This window comes from Trachurus japonicus, chromosome 9, assembly GCF_045865225.1.
Source record: "Trachurus japonicus isolate A0001 chromosome 9, Traja_1.0".
Taxonomy (NCBI): Eukaryota; Metazoa; Chordata; class Actinopteri; order Carangiformes; family Carangidae; genus Trachurus; species Trachurus japonicus.
Window position 1 is genome coordinate 26488634 of NC_140915.1, and position 14181 is coordinate 26502814.

General features: G+C 43.3%; 1 protein-coding gene across 2 annotated transcripts in view; it reads right to left on the bottom strand.

Annotated features, from left to right (window-relative positions):
- Window positions 1–14181, bottom strand: part of edil3a (EGF like and discoidin domains 3a) — a 120053-nt gene that overhangs the window by 78426 nt on the left and 27446 nt on the right. Inside the window, exon 2 of one of the 2 annotated variants that reach the window (XM_085787036.1) lies at window positions 5880–5909. In XM_085787036.1, coding sequence (XP_085643162.1) covers window positions 5880–5909 — 30 coding nt within the window. The remainder of the gene's footprint in view (window positions 1–5879; window positions 5910–14181) is intronic. The other variant, XM_085787037.1, reaches the window with a different exon arrangement.

The following is a 14181-nucleotide window of genomic DNA, read 5'->3' on the forward strand; positions in this document are numbered from 1 at the left end:
AAGCCAACACTCGCTCTGTGATTGATGTGAGCCTGTGTTGTGTCCAGCACGAGTGCTGTGATTTCTTTTCTGGCAGCAAAGAGAGGCCAATCAATCAGCTGTGAAAACCTGACCATTGGTTAAACACAGGAAAGCATCCTTTGTTTCCTTACACATCAATCGCAGCAGCGTGACATTTTCAGGGTTAAGGGAACATGTATGTATGTAACATCTTAGCTGACAGCTGTCCCAGACAAAAGCTCTTTTCAAATATACAAGAAATACTAATTCCATTATGGAGGGCCTTACTGTTCTGAAAATGTGCTGTATCTTATACATTACCCTTATAAATGCCTTTGTTTACATCACTACAATGTACCATTGAAGCTGAGAACCTTGAGGTATAAAGACTAACTTGTAGAGCATAATTAAAGACTGATCCTTTTGTTCTCTGTTTTTCCATTACAGACACTCACTGAACAAAAAAAAAATATATATATATATGTATGTATTTATATACCTTCACAATATAGCAGGTATCTATTTAACTAAGAAGTACATGCAGGGTTAAGGAAAGAAATCTTTTGTAGCAACCCTGGTGTCCACTTACCCTTAATAGTTTTAACATGATTGTGTGGGGTCATGAGGAGGTCGGACACAGCATTATTGACCATTCCTTGACAAAGATTTCTGCTGATCCCAGTCAAGTGGGTCATGTTGTGGGGCCAGCTGACCATTTATTGTACAGCAGCAGCAGGAGTGCCTTTAATCTAATACCCGCATTAACCACAATCATCTGTGCAAAAGATTTGCTCTTCCACTTAAGACTATAGTGAGCCATGACCGCCAGTTGCAACCAAAGGGCTCAGAACAGTGAAATGAAGTGACTGTCAATGAAAAAGTGACCCTGAGAATGAAAACAGCTCTGAATTTCAGTCTTAATTAAATGGCACTGATTTGGCACCGACAAGCAGATTAACCAAACTCATCCAGTTTCCTAAAATGTTGAAGCGAAAGGAAAATAAAGAAACAAACAAACAAAAAAAAATCACATTTTACTTATACCTGCATCTTGAGTGTGAAATTTACATTGCTCCTCAGCTCTGAATGTGCACCCAGCCACACCACAGAGAAATCTGACATGGCCTAATTGTGTCAAATCTATTTTAACCTAGCTTCTTTTTCTGTGATGGCTTCACTGGTTCACAAGCTCATGGTCACTGCACCCATCTTTCACCTCGACTGATGAAAGTTGGCATTGTACCACCAGTATTACATCAGTGCTCTCAGCGTGAGCTACCGTAAGTTCCTGCTTTCAATAAGTCCTGTCCTCCTGTGCCCTTCCCACTCTGCCATTTCAGCCCATCAGCATTTGACAATGTCAGACAAATGCACTTAGAGTTCAAAGTAGTAAGAACTACGCAGAAACAAAATGGTTTGGAATATGTCAAATAAATAACTGAAAGGAGAGGTCATTCCAGGAAGATTCAGAGAAATGCAGGAATTGAGGTTGTCTTGTCAGAGTCTAAATGCCATGAAAATGTCAAAGCAGTGTTCCCGCCTCCTAAAGGTCTTGCCTAAAAAACGCCTTCTCCTGATTGTAATGGTTGTGAGAAATGCCAAATTGAAAGCAGAAAACAGCTGTAATACATTTAGATTTTAGATAATCAGACAGAGTCAGTCTCTAACCAGTTCAGTACAGAACTATCTGTGTTCTGCTTGGAGTCTGTGAATGAATCACTTAACCTTAAAGCTGAGATATACATTACTTTCTATAGGGCAATCTGAAGTACAGTATTTTTGAGTACTCTACGACCATGGAGCTTTCAAATTCTCAGTGTTAGTGAAGGCACCTGGTTGAAATTCATTTCAGAAAGTGGATATTTTCTGATTGCCTCAACCCTGACCTTCTGTGATAAAACATACAGTATATATATGCAATACTGTATGTGCAGCATCTGCAGTGCTTTAATTTGCGGTTGATGTGTGGAAGCCACAGCCCGCATCTGCCGGAGCTGTCTGAAAGAACTACATCCTGAATATTTTACTTGATCAATACCAGCAACAGTGTGGATCTGTCAGACTGATGTTAGGCCAAAGTTTGATTTAAAAGAGAAAAGTATAACTCTTCAGCCAGAGAAACACATTTTGCACTGACAAAGAACACGCACAACAAAGCAACCTTCAATTTCATGCAACTTCAGGCAGACGCAAATTAAATGGTTGAGATGTTTATTCACTTTTTCGTTCTGTATGTGGTTTGATGATAGAAAATCAGTCTAAAACAAGTTAGCATGTGTGATATGTGCATAAAGCATAAACTACAAAGCACTGAAATGCATAATTATCTAACATAGCACTCTCTGTTGCCGTGTTTATACTTTTTAGACTTAGTCTGTACACAGAAATAATATCCCATTTCAGGTACTTATGTGTTGATCTGATGAACTCATCAGTTGGTGCTGAAAAACTTTTGAGCACGTAACAATCTGAGACAAACAGTTGAAGAGGAACGTCTTTCTTTATGTGTTTACGTCAGTATCAGAATCTCCTTACACAGAGTGAAAGACAAGTGTCCCTTGTAAATGTACCTTTACTCTGCAGATTACTTTATAACTGATCAAACACCTTTATAAAAAGAAAATGTTAATTTCACACACTCAAGATTAAATTGAATAATGAATGTAACAAAAGCAAAGATAGAATATACTGAGTACAGTATGAAACACAACACAGTGTCACACTCTGTCCACAGCTCTTATTATCTGCAGTAGAAATGTGCAGTCAGTTATATCCATGTCCCTTTGTATTAGTGTTCAAGAATTTCCTGTTTCTTACAATGCAAATAGACTTTCTTAGATATAAAGAATGAATCAAACCTCATGTAAATGAAATGCAGACAATTGTAATATTTCATCGAGGCAGTGGACGAAATGAAATCCAATATTCTGTCAAGGTTAGCAAACTAAGCATATATTCTCTCTGGACCTAAAAGTTTCAATTTTAATAGTGGCTTTAGATGGGGGGCAGATGGTTGGCAAATGTTCACAGACGACACTACAATACAATCAAATCAGCATGGGGGCATAGACACAGAGATACACACGGGAGCTGAAAAAATACAGGCCAATTGTGCTGAAGAAGGGCTCCCCTTTATAGGAGCCCAGACAAAGGGTGTGAATATGGGTATTAAAGATATGAAGACTGTGAAATAGCATCCGATATGCTAAATTCTTCAAACCTGTCATAAGTAATTTGGCCCTCCACATCACCCTGTCCTATTTTCTCTCTAAGTCCAGTTCCAGGTCAGTGGTCACAAGTCACACCTAATTCAGGTCATTTTTCCATCCGATAATTATTTCTTGCTCCCCCTCTCTCTGTTATCTGAAATATGTAAAGTATAGGAGAGACAAACCCAAATTGTAACTTACAAATAACTGCTGAATATTAGCATGTTAACAGCTGGTAGTATAATTATTTTTCGAAACACTAAGACGGTAAGGGATGGTGTATTAAATATGTGTTGATTCATACCCATAAACTGCCTTGATATCAGATATCCTGTCTGTCTATTGCATGACATTTATTCCCTCAGACAATCATACGTCTTCTCAGTTTGAAACTTGGAGAGAAATTTGACATTTAATCTCACACTTTCAATTGTTTTTTTATTTATTTATTTTTTAACTTTTCAGTCCTCACACTCAGTTTAATCTAAAAATCTAAAAAAATCTAAAAAGTCACTGTTGTTGCAAAAGGAGCAAAAATAGGGTTCGAGAGAATATTATTATTTAACATTAATTAAATAAAGGAAAACTTGAAATATTACACTAATTTAGGTAGTGGGCTGTGAGACTTGAACTTTAACTTGGGTACCTGCTTCTCTTTATTATCTCTGAGATGTTTCTACACTTTGACTGCAGACCACCTGTGATAACTACCGCTGATTGATCATCATTTGGAGAACCATCACCAAATCACTCCCCCAGTGTGGGATTTATGTCAGAGTGGTCCGGTGAAGACTCTCCTCAGGGAAACTGTGCAAAAAAACACAGCAAGGTCTCTCAAACTGTGAGAAACAAGATTACCTCAACTGACGAGACCAAGATTGAACTGTTTGACCTGTATTCTAAGCATATAGCCTGGAGGAAACCAGACATGACGTGTGGAATTGGTTGTCTTGGACGTTTCTCCATTCTCTAAAGGATCTCTGGAGCCGAGCCTGAGTGACCATTGGGTTCTCTGTCACCTTCCTAAACAAGCTCTGCTCTCCCGCTTCCTGCTTCCATGTAGGAATTATGGAGACCACTGTGGTCTTGGGAGCCTCTGTATAGAAATATCAAAAATATCAAATTATGCTCTGTCATTGTTGGGTATTTGGTGTATAAGGGAATAAACAAATTAGCTTGATTTTAGCCTGAGGCTGCACCATAAAAATGCTTCATCACTGCACTGTATGTGTGTATGTGCGCATGTATATTTGTGTTTCTATTTTTTTTTTTTTTTTTTTTTGGACTAAGAGACTGAGATTACACTGTTCTTGGCATCACAACAACAAACCCTGCTTTGATTCCTGGGGTATTATGCCTTATTTAAATTAATCATTCTTGTTTTAACCCATTTGATCTCATATCATCCAACAGAGATTAATATTAATGAAAGAAGCATAGACAAAAACAAATAGATGCTGAGGATGCATTTAGAGCAGGGAAGTTTGTATTCAGTTGCAGTGCTTCCACAGGATGTGAAGTGACATTTTAATTACATCACTGATGAAGATAAATCAGGTTCTTGTTTACTGTTGTCCTCTGTGGTCTTGCTTTTGTAATAAAACTCTCGTTACATTAGTTCTCTCAATAATGAGAAGCAGTACTTGTGAATACCAAACATGGTCTCTAATAATATGATTTTAAAAGAGAGATCCTGTATGATAGTTCACAGTTCTTTACTTTACTACCCATTATATGCAAACACTAAAAGCAGCTCAGGACACAACCAATACTCTCCTCTGGGAACTGATACATAGATTGATATTAATGGCAGACATTTAAGGATACAGTGCATTGCGCTCTGGATGAAATACAATAAGGTTTTTGAGAAATAGAGATCGCTGTAGGTTAATGGTGCTCTTTAACTAATGGATCTCTAAAGTCAACGCTCACATATACATTCAGGCCAATTTACAAAAACAGCTCTAGAAATGATATTAAATACTCAGGTATGCAGGAACTAGCATGATGAAAAGCAATCAAGCAAAAGCAATTATTGGACTGAATTGGACTGTGAAGTTCTGAAAACAATCTCCAAACTCTGTACCAGACAAAGACAGGATATTTCTCTTGAGTCACATTAATAGAGGAGGTTTGAATAGGGCTGCGTTATGAACCTAATAGTCTCGTTCACCACAACCTTTCTACAGAGAAGAAAGGTCTGGCTGGACCAACGTAGCATTAGCCTCACTAGCTTCACTTACTGAAGACGATGGGCCAAGCTTGATAGATAAAACTTTTGCCGTAGCCGGTTGGCAAACAAGCCAGAACGTCCCTCTTGGATAGCAAATGGCGTAAACATACTGTTTGCATTCCTATCGAAATATCCGTAGTTCCTGTTCACGTTTCCTTTCTCCAAGGGGACTGTGAAAACTGCAACAGGAAGGCGGTGGCTCATTCCGGCAAATGAGAGGCTAATCGCAGCAGCAAACTTCCTTCAGCTCAGAATATGAATAAGTGCTGCTGACCAGGCATGATGAGTGAATTGATGAAGGAATTACAAGCAGTATGGAGAAAGGAAGGGACTTGGTGAAGATTTAAAAATTGAGGGAGCTCTCTCCCACCACCACACACACACACACATACACAAATGAAGGGAAATCATGTTACCAAGCATAAAAAATGTCCCACCTGCTGAAGTTGGTTCCTCACCATCTGCTGCTGTTGAGACACAGAACAGGAGAAAGAAGGAGGAGGGGAAGAGAGAAGAATTACATTAGCTTTATCACAATAATGTCACAGTATTCGGTGCTGCAGCTGCATGTAGCATTGCTGATTAGACTTCATCATTAACTGCATTATATACAGCCATATGTGCAGTAACAATTGACGTAATCTAATGGAAAATAAAGTCTGTAAGGCCTGACACACCTGCTACCTGTAGGGCACAACATCCTGCCAACAGGAATCACACTGTTGCCATGAAAACTAACCTGGAACAGCGTTAGAGCCCATCCCCCATTCATACAGTGCTACTATGCAATGTCCTGGTCGGTGGCCTTTGACTAATATGTGTTCATCATTCTGGACCAGTGTAGGATTAGCCCCTGTGGCATACATCCTTGCATGCTTCATCCCTGGCGAGCGAGCCCTACTCCAGCTCCATGGCTGAGATTCAGCCTGTCTACCTTCATTACCACAGCCCTCTATCTCAATCATCACTTGTAAAATTGGTTTCAAAAAATGTGCCTGAAAGCTGGAGAAAGTTGCAGAGGCAGGAGGCCAAGGGCATGAAAAGCATGGGATGACAAATAAACTTGGCATTATTATTGGTAATGAAATACATTACTGCATTTCTGTGTGAACCACTGCCCCTGGAGCAGATGGATGGATGGATGGATGGATGGATGCGCAGACAAATGAGACCCCAATGTATAGGGATTTCATCTCACATTAATTTTGTGTTACTTCTCAACAGCTAATGATACTACCTTCCACAGAGCATGCTCGCTTAATTAAAGTATGATTCAATGTCATGTACATGTTTTCATCTGCAGCGCTGAATACTAATAAGGTATTAGCATATGGAGAGGGGTTAAGGCCACATAGATCATGAGGCATGAACATCAGACAGTAAGACAGTTATGGATGCCAGCTTTTCACACAGATGCAAATGCATCCAAATCCATCTTAGAGAACTAATCAAGTCTCATTTCTAGTAGCAACACAGAGAAACACGGGTAGATTTTTCTCCTCTTCACAAACCAAACATCACCGTTCTGTTGGCCTGCATTCCCTGTGGTGTTTTTGGATGTGAAAATAAAATCGCTCCGCCAAGTGCTCTCAGAGGGTTTCAAAAACGTTTAAATTGCCTCTTTAATTTGGTACCTTAATGCTGGGGGTAAAGGGGTGTGTTGTATTCGGCGTATCTGTTAAATCTAAAAAAAATGGAGAAAAAAAAACAAATATTTTTCTCAGCAGCTGCAAACTGAAGGAGACAATGATTCACTCAAACACCATAGTGATCAACAGTTGGAATTTAAGAGTCAAATTCCAGCCTATGACACTGTTTTAAATGTGAGAGAAAGCTTTAATTGAAGTCACAAGGAGCCAAAGCCAAAGCACTTTCCCAACCTCTCATCTGCTTGGCAGCAGAAGCTCCCCTTTGTGTTTTCCTATGCACGGGCCTAATGTAATCCCAAAACCAAGCACATTCCACGCTTCACTTAGTGAGGTTTTTCTCTCCACCATTCCCTCTCTCCTCACGTACCATAGGGGTTGAGACACACACATGCAAGGCCACAGACACATACTGTCTTATAGTGTACACACACGATTACACACTCAGAAAGAAAGAGAGGGAAAAAAAAACATCATATGCCTCTGAGTGCTGACAGCTATTCACACCCACACATAAATACACATGCAGAGAAGATGGAGATACATAAAAGGAAGTTTTTTGTTTTGTTTTGTTTATAAGTATTGCAATGGTGAATCATAAGAGTGAATAAAATCCAGTGTTATTTGTACAATACGGGCTAGGCTGCAAAAAATTATGTCTCACTTGTTGATGTTCCCAAGATGAGTTGAAACACCCACTGCCAGATGCATCATGCGGCTTATTTCCCATGGAAATAAACGTTGCTGATTATCTATCACTGTCTGACAAGAAAAATGTGTTTGGCTCAACAGAAACAGTGAAAAAAAAAAATGGAACCAATCATCCAGTCACTAGTACTGGATTAATGCCCAGGTAGTTCCAAAACTGGTTTAATGTGACTGGTGCTGAGCTAATCAGGGGTGTTACAGACGGTCCTTATTAAGGAACGGCAGTCGTTCGCTCACACAGTACTTACTGTCCTCTCTATGTAACAAGTGCAGAGATAATGTGACACTGTTACAGCAAAACCACTTAAGGAAGAAGTTGGGATGGATGGCTGGGCTAACGAGGTGTGTGACTGTGACACGTGTGCACAGTTCATGGCCCATCTGGTGCTGACAACACTGGCTTCTTGAAACTGCGACGCTGACGTTTTCCTAACCATAGCTTCATTTGCCTAACCTGATTCAGACTTAACCACAGAGCAGGCATGTGTAGTTTTTGGGGCAGTCATATGGTGCAGATTCTGCCAAGTGACCTACTTTAACACTGAGGTATGGATATTTCTTTTTAGTTGTGTTGAAGCCAAGGTTCAGTTTAAATGTGGATACTCTAGAGGTGCTCGGTTTTCATTTACCACCACCTTGTTTAGTATTTTTATTTCTAAATCCCATTATCCTGTTTACAAGTACTGTATTCATTAAAGCAGATATCAGTGGAATGTTTTTGTTAATATAAGTCCTAAATAGTCCTATTTTCCGTCAGCAATCACTTACATGAAGTATTTCAGCCTAAACACGAGTCTCTCCGTCACTCTGCTCTGCTGTAACCCGAGGAGAAAATTTTCCTTGTGGGATACAAGTGTTATCCAATGAGGGGAGAGAACGGCATGAAGGGCTGTGTGTGCAGCCAAGGGATGCGCGTGAATGTGGTGACGTAGCACGAGGACCAATTGATGCCTGACAAGGGCGGGGGCTGCTAACTCATGGTGCGTTCCAGGTAACCCGTAGCTCGTGTTTTTCCTTCCTGTGAAGTCATACCAGTTCGATCTGGTACGAGTTCACGGGTCGGAAGTTACGAGTGGCCGTTATAGGGAACTTTCACAGACAACAGGACGGTAAAAACACGAGCTACGGGTTACCTGGAACGCTACCAAGTCGTTGTTGTGACTTGAAGCTGTAACTTACGGTTTCAAAAGCCTGCCTTGAACACAGCATTAGCCGAAACGGCCGTGCCGCTGTTATCTGCTTTAACAACCATGGTGTGTAGAGGGGATCCAGGATAAAGATACCCCAGTCAATCAATAAATGCCTTCACAGACTGCTTTGGCAAATATTCTGATGCAAATGCTGCAAATATTGTGCCAGGAACCCACACCAGAACAAAGTATCACACTCAGCAATGAAAAAAAGTGTAAATTATTGAAGTCAGATCCTGGCAATGTGATTTTACATCACTGTTTGCCCTTGTTCTATATTTGAGCATTAAAATGTTTCTGTTCATAAAACCCTGCAAATCTAGCAGATCTTAAAATCTCCCACCCCAATAAAAGCTGACATCAAAGCTAAACCAGTGTAGTTTATTCAGCTGTAGAACTTTAAACAGATCTAAAATGATCTTGAAGTGATTTGCCACTAAAGTGAACTTGCATCATATAAAAAATAAAAAAAGTAGCCAGTTTAGTTAACGGCTATCATTAAAAAGTAGTGAAAACCAAACCATCTCCACACATTTGAGCCGTGATGGCACATTAATATGAAGTAACTTAAGTTAATCTTCTCAATTATTTAATATCATAAGTGTTCTGCTAAGCGACAATGCACAAATTAATTTGCGTAATCCATTAATGTGTTACATTTAAGTAGCATAATTGTATCCTTCTTTAGCTAGATACAGTATGTCTAAAAATGTCTTCTTACTGTTTTCTGTTTCCAGGAGACCTGACCAGGGCCCCTCTAAAAAAGAGATCTTATAATCTAAATAGGACACGACTGGTGAATTAAGAGATGTGTAAAATAATAATTGTAAAGAAATAAAAACATATTACAGGCAGGTGTGCACATTAGTCTTGGAATTGTTTTTACAGGAATGCCAAGTGTCACAAGTGATGTACAGTGTGATTTTGTGGTTATAGTCCTACTGTTACTGATATAGAGAGATAGATATATAACCTATTATAACAACATGTAATGTTTATGAGAGGAAGACAAGAACAATATATAACATATTGTCCTATTGTGTGCAACAAATAGCTCACACATGGCTACAACTCGAGGCTGCACTAATAAATTTGTAAAACACGGAAGGTTGTGGAGATGACTTATTTAAATGGTCCCTCCTCCTTCACAGGAGAACGTCCTCTCTGTTGCACGATAAGCCTCCATCCTGGGACATATTGGTTTAATCTGACTGACAGCCAGGAGGCAGTAATAACCATCCATAATCTAAATGGGAAGCAGCCAACCTGCCCAGCACAGGGCTGATATGACCTCAAGGTGTTCAGCCGAGATAGAGGGGCTGGTGCGCAGGACGAACAGGTACAAAACACACCTGCAGTACATGCACACACACACACACACACCGGGTGAAGAATACACATGCATATGTATAAAAAAAAACACATATTAAAGAGTTCACGAATGAAATGACAAATATGTTCATGCAATCAGTCTTTTCAGTCACCAGAAGCAGCAGTTTTTAACTTAATTACCTTGTTTGAAGTAAAGACTGAAGGGCTTATAGCAAAATACTTCATTCATACTGGGTGGTGGTTTGACATGGCGTGACCTTCAACTGATCCAACACTTTGGTTTTATTAGTCACTATGAAATTAAAATGGTGTGTAAAACAACTGAGCATACATGATGAATTAAATTAATACAAGAAAACCAACGTGTATAGGCTCTCATTCATCCGGTTTTACAAGAGGCATTGCAGACGCAGCAGTAACATGTGGATGGCAAGTAGAAACAAACCTCCGAAACTGATAAAAACGGGTTTTCTGAATGGCAAGTTCAGAGTTGAAGCCCTGCCAGATGGTTCTCTTGACATGACCAAAGTTACTTGCATTTACTGTAGGGATTGGGCCGATCCCAGGAAAAGAGACAACAGTCCGACCCTAATGTTAACCAATGTAGCGGCGACCCGCACAGCAGTGGAGCTGATACATCTTACTCTAGTTGTGTTTACTCCCACTAGCTCTGATGCGCTGTGTATTTACTCCATCAGACATCCGGTTAATTTTCAGATAAAACATATGATGCCGTGAGGAACGAAGGTTACGATATTGTAACCCTAGTTATATTAACACAGGCGGAGCCCTCTACTGGACTCTATGGGTATATCTCTCCTCCAATCGCGTACGCGCGATGGCCCACTGAAATTTGCATGTACGTAGCCGGCCAGTATGGCGTGCCTACCTTTCCCGCCCTTTAGCGGGCTATATAAGCAGATGCACCGCCAGCTGCCCTCATTCCACCAAACTTCAGCGTAAGGCGAAAGAGCGGCAGGGCCCTAAGTAGAGGGCTCCGCCTGTGTTAATATAACTAGGGTTACAATATCGTAACCTTCGTTATATCTCACACAGGCTTCGCCCTCTACTGGACTCTATGGGTACAGTAGGCGAAGCCCCGATTTATGTACTCCCTGCCGCGGGAGAGGCTCCGCCCACTGACCACACCAGCTACCGGTTAGGTACCAAGACCCAGTCACCACTTTATTAATCTTAACCACCGTATGGAGTGATAACGGGTACAACTTCATCCCAGTTAGCAGCACCTGACTAGGCTGGGTGAAGTTGTGGTCTAACCGCGCAGGAGGTCTCAACCCTAGACCTCCTGCGCACTCATTGACAGTGTCCTAGCAGAGCACAGTCCAATGCAGTGCATGACACCCTGTGGGGATCAAGTATTAAAAAACACTTGACACATCCTTCCTCTCACATGTCCTGTGACCCTACAGTGAGCACAGACCTGGAGAAGGAGCCTGATACATCCAAGAGATAGAACCTTATGAACGGGCAGGGTGAAGACCACGATGTCGCCGTACATATGTCCTCAACACTCGCACCACTGAAACAGGGCCCGTAGACGTCGCCACACTTCTTGTGGAGTGCGCCCGGACCACAGTGGGCGGATTCTCGACCCGCTTGACTGTAGGCTGAGAGGATGCATTTACACATCCACCTCGCCAAGCGTTTCTTGGACAGGGCTCTGCCAGCCGTCCCGTCACCATAACACACAAACAACTGGTCGGTGTTCCTGACAGTGGCTGTTCGGTTCGACATAGTATGTCAACACACGCACAGGCATAGAGATGCAGTTTCGCCTCCCTCGAATCCTCATGAGGGGGAGGGTGAAAAGCCTCCAACTGGATGATTCTGGACCGAAATGAGCTCCTTAATGTTCTTAGGAAGAAAGGAGGGGTTCGGTTTAAGGATGGCACCACTGCGGTCCCGCGAAGGAGTAAACAACTCGGGTGGACTGACAGGGCACACAATTCGCTCACTCTCTTGGCTGACGTCAGAGCAAGAAGCAACGCTGTCTTGAACGACAACACCTTTAAGAGGAGCGTTCCAAAGGCTCATAGGGGTCCCTTGTGAGGGCCTCGAGTACCAGTGGCAATTCCCACTGTGGTACAGAAGTGCGTGCCACTGGTCGTAGCCTTCTGACCCCCTGCAGGAACCGTTTTACCAGAGGGTGGGCGAAGACTGGACCTCCGCCCAACCCTTCATGGCATGATGAGATGGCTGCAGCGTAAACACTTAACAGTCGCGTGAGACAGCCCTCTATCAACCAAAAGCTGTAGAAAGGAAAGAGTGTCTCCCACTGAGCATGTCAGTGGGTCCACTTCCCTCTCTTCGCACCAATGCTGGAAACCTAACCACTTAGCCCTGTAACAGGCAATGGTGGATCCAGCCCTAACCGCTTGGATGGTTTTCAACCACCTGCGCAGTCAGCCCAGTCCGCATTAACCTGTCCCTTTCAGGGCCCAGGCTTGAAGCGACTGGCCCAAGGATCGGCAGCGCCTGTATCGCGCCTGCCTCCTGTGACAGCGCCCCCCGGATTTGGGGAATGGGCCATGGTGGGGGCCGCCATCATTGTGGTCAGCTCTGCGTACCCACAGAGCCGACCGCCGGTCGGGAGCCACCAGAATGAACCCTCAGCCGCTCCACTCTCACTCTCTCCAGTAGCTGGGGGATGAGACGGAGGGGGGGGAAGGCATTAAGTAGCCCTCTTGGCCATGGAGCGTGTGCAAATGCGTTCCACCCCCAAGGGTGGATGGTCTTGCAGGCTCAGGGAGAACCAATGGGGGCAGTGGGTGTTCGACCTGTTGGCAAACAGGTCCACCGTGTCCTCCCGAATCGTGTCCAGATCTGCTGTACCACTTCTGGTTGCAGTCTCCACTCGTCTTCCAGGGGGCCGCCCCTTGACATGAGGTCGGCCCCCTGTTCTCGATTCCTGGAACGTGAGGGCTCTCAGAGATTGTAGGTGCTCTGAAGCCCATGACCACAGGTTCTCCGCCATTGCTAACAGGGCAGCGGAATGTACACCGCCCTGTCCTGTTGATGTAAACGACTGTGGTGCGATTTGTCGGTCCTCACCAACACGTGTCTCCCCCTTAACAGGTGACTGAAGTGTTGGAGAACCAGGGGAACACTGCCTGTAACTCGAGGAGGTTGATGTGGCGGTCCCCCCCGGAGGCCACACACCACCTATCGCCCTCCCAGGCAGGTGCCTCCCCACCCCATCATGGAGGCGTCCGTGAACACCGACGTGTACGAGGTCACTCGTCCTAGTGGTGTTCCGGTCAACAAATGTCGTGGGGACCCCCAGTACTACAGGTTGCCCCGCACTGTTGGGGGGGACTGTCAGCAGCCGAAACTTCTGCCTCTTGAGGTCTAAGCGTAGGCTGGCGAACCATCTCTGCAGGCGACGCATGTGCAGCAGTCCTAGTGGAACCACCGGGTGAGCTGCTGCCATGTGCCCCAGTGCTTGCATGACGGCCAAGGCTGTGACACGTGGAACCTGTTGTAGCTTGAGAACCTCCTGCTGTAGGGCTGTCCGTCTGGACTCCGACAGAGTGGCTCTCAGGCTGACAGAGTCGAGCACAATCCCCAAGTATTCGGCCGCTGGTTTGGTTGGGGGTTGCTCTTCTTCCAGTTGATGGCAAAACCCAACTTGGTCAGGTGAAGTATCAACTGAACTGTGTGAAAAAAATGGCCAATTGTTTGGACCTGGCCATCACGATGAGGTCGTCCAGATAAAAGAAGACCCTCATCCCCTGGCTGCGCAGCGGTTGTAGCGCTGCGTCCACACATTTGCTGAACGTACTAGGGGCCAGGGAATAGCCAAATGGCAGCCTGTTGTATTCGTAGGCTGTTCCCTGAAATGC